This window comes from Echinops telfairi, unplaced genomic scaffold, assembly GCF_000313985.2.
Source record: "Echinops telfairi isolate 266 unplaced genomic scaffold, ASM31398v2 ScPeMD7_7457;HRSCAF=8495, whole genome shotgun sequence".
Lineage (NCBI taxonomy): Eukaryota > Metazoa > Chordata > Mammalia > Afrosoricida > Tenrecidae > Echinops > Echinops telfairi.
The window spans coordinates 32,894,143-32,904,352 of NW_022111357.1; the positions used below are offsets into that span (position 1 = coordinate 32,894,143).

General features: G+C 54.6%; 2 protein-coding genes across 3 annotated transcripts in view; both read right to left on the bottom strand.

Annotated features, from left to right (window-relative positions):
• Positions 1 to 3,389, bottom strand: part of MFN2 (mitofusin 2) — a 26,519-nt gene extending 23,130 nt beyond the window's left edge. Inside the window, exons 1-3 of one of the 2 annotated variants that reach the window (XM_045298773.1) lie at positions 3,206 to 3,389; positions 1,544 to 1,669; positions 937 to 1,015 (exon numbers count right to left, since the gene is read on the bottom strand). The gene's annotated coding sequence lies outside the window, so the exon portion shown is untranslated. The remainder of the gene's footprint in view (positions 1 to 936; positions 1,016 to 1,543; positions 1,670 to 3,205) is intronic. The other variant, XM_030888055.2, reaches the window with a different exon arrangement.
• Positions 3,390 to 8,253: 4,864 nt separating this feature from the next.
• The window catches only part of PLOD1 (procollagen-lysine,2-oxoglutarate 5-dioxygenase 1), a 38,662-nt gene continuing 36,705 nt past the window's right edge, over positions 8,254 to 10,210 (bottom strand). Inside the window, exons 16-17 of the mRNA XM_004705425.2 lie at positions 9,853 to 9,978; positions 8,254 to 9,054 (exon numbers count right to left, since the gene is read on the bottom strand). Coding sequence (XP_004705482.1) covers positions 8,899 to 9,054; positions 9,853 to 9,978 — 282 coding nt within the window. The 3' untranslated portion in view covers positions 8,254 to 8,898. The remainder of the gene's footprint in view (positions 9,055 to 9,852; positions 9,979 to 10,210) is intronic.

Consider the following 10,210-nt stretch of genomic DNA (forward strand, 5'->3'; position numbering starts at 1 on the left):
GTACAAATGCGCTTTACACAATTGATGTGTGTATGGACTGCGATAACAGTTGTATGAGCCCCTAATAAAATGTTTAAAAAAAAAAAAAAAAGAGTGTTGCCATGCTACACCATGCTTCAAGACAAAATTTCATTTGTCATGAGAATAAATATTTCATAATATATAAGTACATATTGTTTTGTGATGAATCACTATGCTTTAATTATGTTCAATTTGTAACAAAAATATATCCTGCATATCAGATATTTATGACGATTCATAAAAGTAGCAAAATTACAGTTATGAAGTAGCAATGACAAAAATTTTATGGTTGGGGGTCATCACAACGCGCGGAACTATATTAGAGGGTCACAGCACAAGGACGGTTGAGAACCACTGCTCCAAGTGCTCTTGAAATCATGATTTCTCAGCAGTCTGCAATAGCTTAGCGCAGCACTTCTCAATGGGGCCCACAGAACTATCGCCGCACGCCCCATGCTCCACTTCAGGAGCCCAGCGTGGACTGAACTTGTGAAACACCACATGCCACCAATCCACCAGAACACGAGCGCACACAATGGGCTTCGGGAAAGCCTCTTGTAAAGACGCAGGCAACTGTACAAACGTAACGGGTGACCAGTTTATCAGACAGAAGAAATTCTTCTGCACAGCAGTCATTTAAATCCCTATGATCACTTTGGGAGGAGGCTCGTGTCTCCAGGCAGTGCCTACTCCCACGCCCAAGGCACGGTGTGAACAGACATTAACCTGAGCCCAGAACCAAATCCCACTCGAAACGGAAACTGCTATCCACATCCCCGCTCACCAAAAGCGTTGCCTCCACACAAGCTATTAGTCGAGAGCAAGCATGGTGGGGGAGGAAGCACAGTAGCAGCAATCACTCCCAGGTGTGTCTGGACCCCACGCAGAGGCCCTGAGCGCACACCACCTCCTTACCCCGTTTTCTGCACAGCGACTCCTAGCAGGGAAAAGAAAACGGGTCCACGCCGTCTGCTGGCACACGGGAGCAGAGGAGCTGAGAAACCGAAACAAAAGAGTGTACACCGTAGAGGCCGTGGCACTGGCCTCAGAAAGGGGTGGAGAAGAGCACCCCCCTCCGAGAAGCAGCAGAGAACAAATAGAGGGAGAGCAACTCCCCATCATTTTCCGGGCTGACCACCTTTCGACAGGCTCCCTCCATTAACGTAAAAAGAAGCTGTTCTGTTGTGTGTCGAGTCTAACTCAGTGTGACAGAGGGAACTCCCCAAGGGTCCCAAGGCTGCGAATCGTGACGAAAACAGACCAACACAACTTCCGTCCACAGCTGCTGGGTTCAAAATGCCAACCTTTCCGTTGGCAGCCACGCACTTAACCCCCGGACCACCAGGGCCGTAAGAAAGCAACTACGGTGTTTTTGTTGGTTGGTTCACGGCACAGGCTGTAAAGCTCCAGCGGTCCTTACAGGTGACCACACCCAAGAAACCCGCAGCTGGGTGGTCAGCAGGGCACCTTCCTTCCCACTTGACCCCAACTCAGGGTGCCGGAAGTCACAGGCAGCACTTACTTCCTGATGGTGGGAGAGCTTCACAGGGTGGGCATCATGAGCACGGCTGGAGCCAAACGATGATGAGAAGGATTTGCATTCTCCTCTGGATGGGGCTGCCGATTTTGTTCGCTCCACCAATCCCGTCTTTGTAAGAAAGAAAACAGACGTGTCAAAAGGTAGAGAAGAAACAGAAAAAAACAACAAACAGAACTTGTATATAAAACTTGTCTACTCAGGTTTTGAAGCCAAACAAAGTAATCCCCGAGGGAAGGTTACGCATGGAGAGGTGGAGACGCGGGGCTGGCATGCGAGGAAGTACCCTGGGGAAAAAGACAACACAGGTGTGGGTACAAACACAATTTTGGCCACCTGTGCTAGGCCTTGGGAGGCCCTTGCAGGGACCCTGATAAAGGCATCCCCAGAGGGCTGCGGGGGGTAGGGAGGAGCAAAAGTGGAACAAGGATTGGGGTCTGAGGAATTGCCAAGACGAGAGGTGGTGAGGCAGGGTGGTGGGAGCTTACTGGAGATCTAGGTGTGGCAGATACTTTACCAGTTCTTCGGAAATGCCAACTTAAACCACGTGTGGGCTTTTTATAAGCTTTAGAGACCACTAGTTAAGCCGGCAGGAGCCCTGGTGGCTCGTGGTTAGGCACTTGGCTGCTAACCAAATGATGGATTTCAAGCCCACCAGTCACTCCGGGGAGGGGGCTCCATGAGGTTTCCATTTCCAGCTTTGGAAACCCTATGGGGCAGTATATAAGCCCCAGGAGACAGGCCCACTCTGACCTACAGGGCTGCTATGAATCAGAACTGAGTCTACAGGGAGGCGTTTGGTTCTGGGTGGTTAAACCCCGTTGGGAACTGCTTTCCACCTGGCACTGTTAGGGCCCTGTTGGAGCGAGGAAGAACGCTGATAAGAGAATGAGACCGGGGCCACGGCATGGGGAGGGGAGGGGCAGGTGGGGGCCTCGTGCATCCAAACATCTAGTAGTCGCCCTTTTCAGCCGGCCTGGTCCTACCAAGGCGCATTGTATGGGCTGCCAGGTCAATGCCGACACACGGGGACCCTAGACGAGCGCGCAGAACTGCTCCCACAGAATTTCTTGGCCTGTGAACTTAACTGGAGCGGATCCTCGGGTCTCTTCTCCGGAGCAAGGGCTGAGTGGGTTCGAACCACCAACCAACCATTCAGCGGAGCACCTATTGGGATACCAGGGTCCCTTGGCGCTAAACTTAAAAACGGCCTCTGTGCTGGGGGGGCTTACAGTCCGGCGACAAATCACACGATAGCCGGCAGTCGCAGCGCCACAAAGCGACGCACCGGGGGCGCCCGCGGCCGGGAGCTTCGGCGGCGATGGGCCCAGTCGTCTGCTGCATAAATAAACGAGCCGAACGAGACGGCTGGCGGGGACGTGGGGGCGGAAGGCGGTCGTGAAGACCGGGAAGGCGGGCAGGGAGCGGCGCCTCGGGGGACCCCACGCCTCAGGGCCGGTCCCCGCGTCCCGCCCCCTCCTCTCAGGGCCGCGCGCCGAGCCCGGCGCGTGGAAACAAACGCTCGGCTGCCGGGACCCCGAATACCCGGGGCTCCAGCGGGTATCCTGTCCGCCTACGCCGAGCTGGCCAGGGCTCCCGGGTCTGGCCGAGCCAGTCCGCCCCACCGCGGCGCGCTCACCCTCTCACCTTCACCGTCCCGGCCTCGCGGCAGCCATCAGCCCGCAGCGTCACCAGAGCGCGCCACCGATAAGCGGGGCCGGGGAGGGAGGGACGACACGCGCGTCCCCGACGCGGCAGGTTTACGCGCTTTTCCGTGAGTCCGTGGGCTCCGAGCTCAACCGAACCACCGGCAACGACTTTGGGGGCAAGGGCCCTCCGGCTTCGCACCCCCTCGAGGAGGCTCGGCGCTGGCTCACCGCCGGGGCGTCCCAAGCCGATGACGTAGACCCCGAGACGCGCGCTGCATCTCGGGTACTGTAGTTCCGGCAGGCGCCCGTCAGGGCTGGATAGGGGCGGGGCGGGGCCTCGGACTGTCAAAGGGCAAAACAAGGGCGTGGATGAGGTGCCTCGCTTCTGCAGGCAACCCCAGACAGAGCCTGTCCCCCCAGGCCTCCGCCAGCGCTGGAATCCAAACTTGCGTTGTGTAATCTTAGCGAAAAGCTCTCAAGACTTCCAGGCCGTTAGCGTGAGGTGACTCACCTAGGGAGACAGGCACACGTTTGGATCTGGATGGGGTGTCCTTCAATTGCCTTTGGGAAAAACTTAACAAAAGCCTTGGTGTCCTTTCTGACTCATGGCGCCCCAGGTGTCAGCTTAGAATGGTGTGCCATAGGGTTTTCCATGGCTAATATTTTGGACACAAATCACCAGGCCTTTCTTCCTGGATGCCTCTGGGTAGATTGGCACCTCCAACCTTTAGGTGAGCAAGCCAATCAAGCACTTTAACCACTGACTCCTTTGAGGAAGCAATAGCAGCCAACAATGTATCAGCATCTATTAGTTGTCTGTCACGGGGCACTGAACTTGAGTCGTCTGTAATCCCTCACCACAAACCCAGGGGGGCGTGCACAGAGTTAGCCAAGCTCACATATGGTGGTGGATCACTGGGCCTCTCCCACGATTAAGCCCCTGAATTATGACTAGGGACTTGTGACCTGTTTTAAGACTTGTCTGAAAAAGGAATGTCAACTTTCATTATGTTGCAGTGGCAGCATCTTTTTACACACACTGACTGAAATTATGACATTAGAATAAATCCACAGCTTTCTTTTTACCTGTTTAGTGTCTCCTGGCAAGTTTAAAATTTTGTGAGTGGTGCCCAGTTTCTATAACCAGAGCAGATTCTTGTTGTAAACACCACAGGGTGACCAGCCTCCTGGGAGCCACAACTGGTGGGAGGGGCAGCTCCACCCTCACTGCCCTCTGGGCTAGTAGTCTGACTCTGTGACTACACCCAGGCCCTATCTTCGGGTGTGGCCAGCCCTCTGTGGGATGTGTCCCACTGGACCCTGTTACTCATTACTGGGTGCTGTGGCTCCTGTCCTCCACCCTGCATGCCCTCTGGCCTCCCCAGGGGACTGCTAGTTCTTCCTGTTCTTTCCTCTTGTTGGCAGCATTCTGCCTGAGCCAGGTAGAGGCCTGGAGGCTCTCCCTCTTAAACCTCTCTCCTGTTCCTTTCCCTACGCACCGCACTTCCCTGCAAGCTCTGGGCCAGGCTCTAGTCTCTTGCTCAGTTGGCTGCAGGTGTCTCCAAATCCAGCCCCAGGCTTCCAGTCCTGCCCTGCACCCAACACTCGGGGTCGCTCTCAGAACCACCGCCCCTGACTTCGAGGACCTTGATTCGCTCTTGAAAGGTGCCCCAGAGGAGGTGGAGGGCAAGCTGGTATGTACTCGTTGGAAGTGTGTGTTTTGCGTCCCACTTCTGAATGGCTTCTCAGTGGACAGAATTGTGTTCATAATTAGGAAGAGATGAAAAACAGCACTCAATAAACACACAATCAATGCTTATCTATGCACAGGAAGGGCACCTATGAAACATTCGCTGTGGTTGCTTCTGGAAAGAAGTGCTGGGCAGCCAGGGGTGAGGAAGGAGATTGATCAAGGTTTATGGTGTTTTCACCATTGATTTATATTCACTTGGAACAGAAGGAAGAGTCGGGACCAAAAGAAAGATAAAGAATGTGACTAATTGCCTCCTTTGCTGAGAGCTAAAGAACTGGATGGTGCCCAGCACGATTACTGAACATTTTGATCAAAGACTCTATAGTATAGAATCCTGATCCAATGTGTGTTAATTTTCATGGACTCAAAACTTTCTGGGACCATTGATCTAAAATGTTTAAAATGTAAACCAAAAATATCCCCTGAAGTCTTCTTTAGCCCTAACAATAGCGTAAGTAGTTAAAAACAAGGTCTGCCTTGAGCATTAAACTCTTTCCCCAACTTATCTGTGTGAGATCAAATTGACAATTTGAAAAGAGATGCTCACCAGGGAGCACCAACTAAGAAATTGAATTGAGAATGAGTGAACAACTCGAATGTAATTGTCACGGAATTGTATACTGCAGCATCACAATTACTTTCATCTACCTTTCTAGCTCTCGTTTGCAACCACCACCAAGTTACTGGGTAGGCTATGCAAATGAGGTGTTTGTATCCCACCTAGGGGCTTGGATGGTTTGGAACTCTACTGAGGGGAGGGGAAGTCAGTCTAGCCATTTTGCTAGGCTTAATATAAGCCATCCTAGAAACAGAAGGGGGCTCTGACTCCCACTAAGAAGAGACAGGAGCAAAGAACATCCTTCAAGCCTTGTGTGGTGAACACCCTCTACCGGGAGACAGTCTGTAACACTGGAGAGCGAGCAGCACTGGCCATCGCAGAACCAGACCACCAGAAGCAGCAAGGTGGGTTTCATGGCCGCGAAGCAAGAGCTGAGCGTCTTGACCATGATCTAGCGACCACAGTGGGGTGCCTCTGGGCACTTATTGACAGAGATTAAGAACCTTGTTAACACTTACCTAAGCAGGCCATTGGCTGGGCCAGCCAAAGAGGCCAAGGGCCCTAGGACCAGAGAGAGGCCTGTTGGGAAGAGGGTGTCCCAAGGGAAGAGCTGTATCCTGAGTTATTTCTGATCCTGAATTGTGCTGTTACTGCCTTAATAAACACCATAGTCATGTGTGTTGTCTGTGAGTTCTGTAGCCACAGCAATGGATTATGAACCAAGCAAAGTGGGGAGTGCCTGGGAGGGTCGGCTGGTGTCAGATGGTTCCGTCTGACCTCCGCCTCACAGCAGTCAGCCTTGGGCTGATGTTGACTCTCCCTCTAGTCAAAACAGAGGTCAGAAACCTCCCCCAGGCCGTCTTCACATCCATGTAGATGTTGTGGAATGTGTTGCCGCACATATTCTCAACAACAAAAGAAATATTAAGAGGAGAAATTTGTGTTTTAACTTACTGTGGGCCAACTTAAAACTAGAAGGCAACACTTTGAAACCTTTCAAATGTATACACACTCCCTGCATGACTCTAATCACCTCCTGGATAAAGTCCAAGCACTCCTTAGCCTGGGGAAAATAAGCCTTTATGGTCTGACCCCATCACCTCCACGTGACAGCCAACGTGCTCGCTCGGCCCCCAGCTCTCGGACCTTGATCCAGCCTCCCTGCCTGCTGAAAGCCTCCTCCACCTCCAAGGCCCAGCTGAAGTGGCCCCTGTTATCAGGGTTTCTCACTACCAGCATCGCCCAAACAAAACCGCTGCGGCATCAGGTCTCACATCTGGCAACACCACGTGTGACGAACTCTGCTCCACAGGGCTTTCTTGGTGGTCATCTTTAGGGTCACTGTCTAGGTGAGCAGCCAGTCCCAAAGCCCTCCCTCTGTTGACACTGAACACCAAATCTAACCCGCTGCCCAGTGGCCTGTGACCCTGTATCTCTGCAGGACAAGGTAGAACTGGGCTACAGGGTGTCCAAGGCTGTCCATCTTGATGGATGGAGACTCCAGGTCGTTTCTCACAATGTATGGCTGGTGGGCTTGAACCATCAACCTTTTGGCAATCAGCCAAGCACCTGACCACTGCAACACTGGGAGTCCTCCTATTGACATTACAAAAGCAAAAAAAACCCAAACCAAACCAAAAAAAACCCACAACCAAGCAAAATTTGACTGTTAGCAACCCTAGTGACATGCCCACTAAACAAACCCAGCCCAATCCCATACGAAGCTCCTGCCACCGACTCACTGCTGACTACTAACCCGCATCAGGGCGTCACGACTGTGCGTCTTGACCAGAGTGGCCTGCGGCATCTTTCTCCATGAGCCGCCGGTGGGTTGGTGCCCTCCTTTGGCCAGCAGCCTAGAGGCCTACTCCACGGCAGCACCGGGGATCTTCCTACTGACACCAGACCCGGATCATTGTGGAGGCTGTGCCGGGCCTTACAGGATGCTTAGCATTATCGCCGGCTTCTACCCACTAGATGCCACCAGCCATTGCCAAATGTCGCCTCCAGGGAGCAAAGCTGCCTGCATCTGAGAGGCATGCTGGTCCCCCCACCTCCTCCCACCCACTAGCTTCTGACAGCCGCTGCAGCACTTAGCACAGCGGCTCGGCTGCGTGGAGCTGCATTTCCTTCTTCCCTCCCCCACCACTGACCACGAGTGTTTCACGGGCAGGGACCAGATTTCCTCATCACTGGAATCCTATTCCAAGCTCTATTCCTACCAGCCCTGGTGGTGGAGTGGATTGTGAGTTGGGCCGCTAACTGCAAGACCGGCAGTTCAAACCCACCAGTCCCCCTGAGGAAGAGATGTGGGGCTTTCTGCTCTGTAAAGAGCAGAAATGCACAGGGGCAGCTTGACTCTGTCCTACTGGGGCGCTCCGAGTCAGATCTCAGTGCTACAAGATGAGTCAGCCCAGGCTCGCTCTGCGGGGGCTGCCAGAAGCAGCAGCGTCCTTTCTCCCAGCTCGTGTTGCGGGAGGTGGGGTCAGCAAGGCTTCCAAGCCAAGGGTCCTGCCTGACACGGGCCTTGAAGGATTAAGAAGCATGCCCAGTCCACCAGTGCTGGACTCACAGGAAGGTTTGAGAGAAAATCTCTAAATGACAGAGACACAGGTGACTAGTCTGGGCTGCAAAGAAGCCCAGTCTCCTGGCACGCACCAAACATGGGTTCTCAGAGCGCGCCCCCACCCCCTCGCCCCGTGCCATCTCCTGGCCCCCAGCAGCTCCCACTCCGTGGCTGTAAGAGTGTTTAATAGAAACTCTCCCGTGTACGTCAGTCCCTCTTTCAAGAGGCACAGGGACAGGTTGACCAGTGTGTGGACATAGCCCTCTCGGCCTCCCCTGCCAGGGTCAAGGGGAGGCTCGGGCTGTGGCTGTGGTTGTGACAGACACAGGCAGGTGTTCCGAGTAGCTGTCTCCAGGGGCAACGTTCTGGTCTCACAAAAGGAGCCACGGGAGAAGGGGGCTCTGGTGGTCCTAGGGTTGGGGAAAGGGTGATGGTGGTCTCCTTCAAGCTGGAAGCAGAGTCTCTGGAGCTGCAGCTCTGGCCTGGAGAAGCTCTGGGGCGGGGCTTCTTGCCCCTAGAGCTCCTGGGGCAGTTTGGGTAGGCTCCATCTCCACGAAGTCTTGGCCAATGGGAAACGTGGAGGTCGAGGCTCGTGGTTTGTCGGGAAGTGTTGGGGAGGACGGCTCTCTACAAAGCAGTGGCAGTGAACAGCCTTTCTGGGGTGGACCAAGGCACCCCGAAAGCCCCCACCGAAGAGCTCCTGGGCCTTTGGCCCCACGCCCCATCTCTCCAGCTGACAGCTCCACCAGCAGTGGGGAGTCAAGAGGCCGGACCAGCTCCCTGGGACTCTGGGGCCCCAGAAGCTGCTGGCAATTAGGGGTCGACAAAGGAGACGGCGATGTAGCGGGTGCCCTTGGTGGTGGGGAGGCCCTCGTGGTAGTGCGTGAGCCGGCCGGGGTGCAAGAGCGTCCAGCCTTTCCTCGGGGCACGGATGGAGCAGTTGTAGCGCAGGAACCGGCAGCCCCCGCCCTGAGGGACGGGAAGTGTCAGTTCACCAACAGGAAGCTGGGCCCTTCCTCCACTGCCCCCTCCCCCACGAAGCAGGTCCTTAGCCCAGCCTGCTAAAGACAGAGTGAGCCAGAGCATTGGCCAAGGGGGCACTCAGCCCCAGGCAAATCTCTACTCCACTACGGCCTCGTATCCCCATCTCTAAAACGTGGGTCACGTGAAAGAAGGTTGTGAGCGTGAGAGACGGTCTAAGGCAGTGGTTCTCAACCTTCCTCGTGCCGCAACCCTTTCATACAGTTCCTCATGTTGGGGTGACCTCCAAAACATCAAATTATTTTCGTTGCTACTTCATCACTGTAACTTTGCTATTGTTCTGAACCGGGCTACTCCTGTGAAAGGGTCGTTTGACCCCCAAAGGGGTCACAACCCACAGGTTGAGAACCACTGGTCTAAGAGCTTATGCCCAGATCATTCGACCCAGCACCGTGGGCATTTTGAGTCAGACAGTTCTTCGTTGGGGCATCCCCAGCCACTGCCTATGAGATGCCAGCCCCGGTCGGTAGCACGTCTACAGCTGTATCGACCCAAAACGCCTCCAGTCATTTCCAAGCGTCCACTGGGGGCAGCAGGGCACTCAGCTGGCAAGCCCAGGCCTAGGTGTTCCCTCCAAAATTGGCCTCTGTGCTCACGGGTGGGCTTTACCATAGCATCAGGAAGCCCTCTGTCTGCAGGAGACCCTGCTCCCTCTCTGGTCTTCTGGGACCCTGTCTCCACCACCCTGGAAGCGTCAGGGCCCCTGCCCGCCCTCAGCCCGCTCACCTCGTAGTCCACTCCCACCCGGTTGAGGGCAATGTTGATTGTGAAGGTGGAGGCATCGTGGTGTGGCATCAGCGAGGGCTGTTCGTCGGGCTTGTAGCGGACAACGAAGGCCAGGTCGAACTGGGCCTGCAGCACGGTGGGGAGGGGGGAGGTGCGTTAGTGGGAGGGGGGGGACCTGCTCTACGGGGACCAGCTTCCTCACCATGCCCCCAGGGCCTGGATCTCAATAAGAAATAAGGGGAGGAGCCCCCCCCCACCCACTATCATGACCCTAATTCTACCTTACAAATCTGGCTAGACCAGAGCATGTACATGGGTACAGATCAGAGCTGGAAACGCAGGGAATCCAGACAGCTAA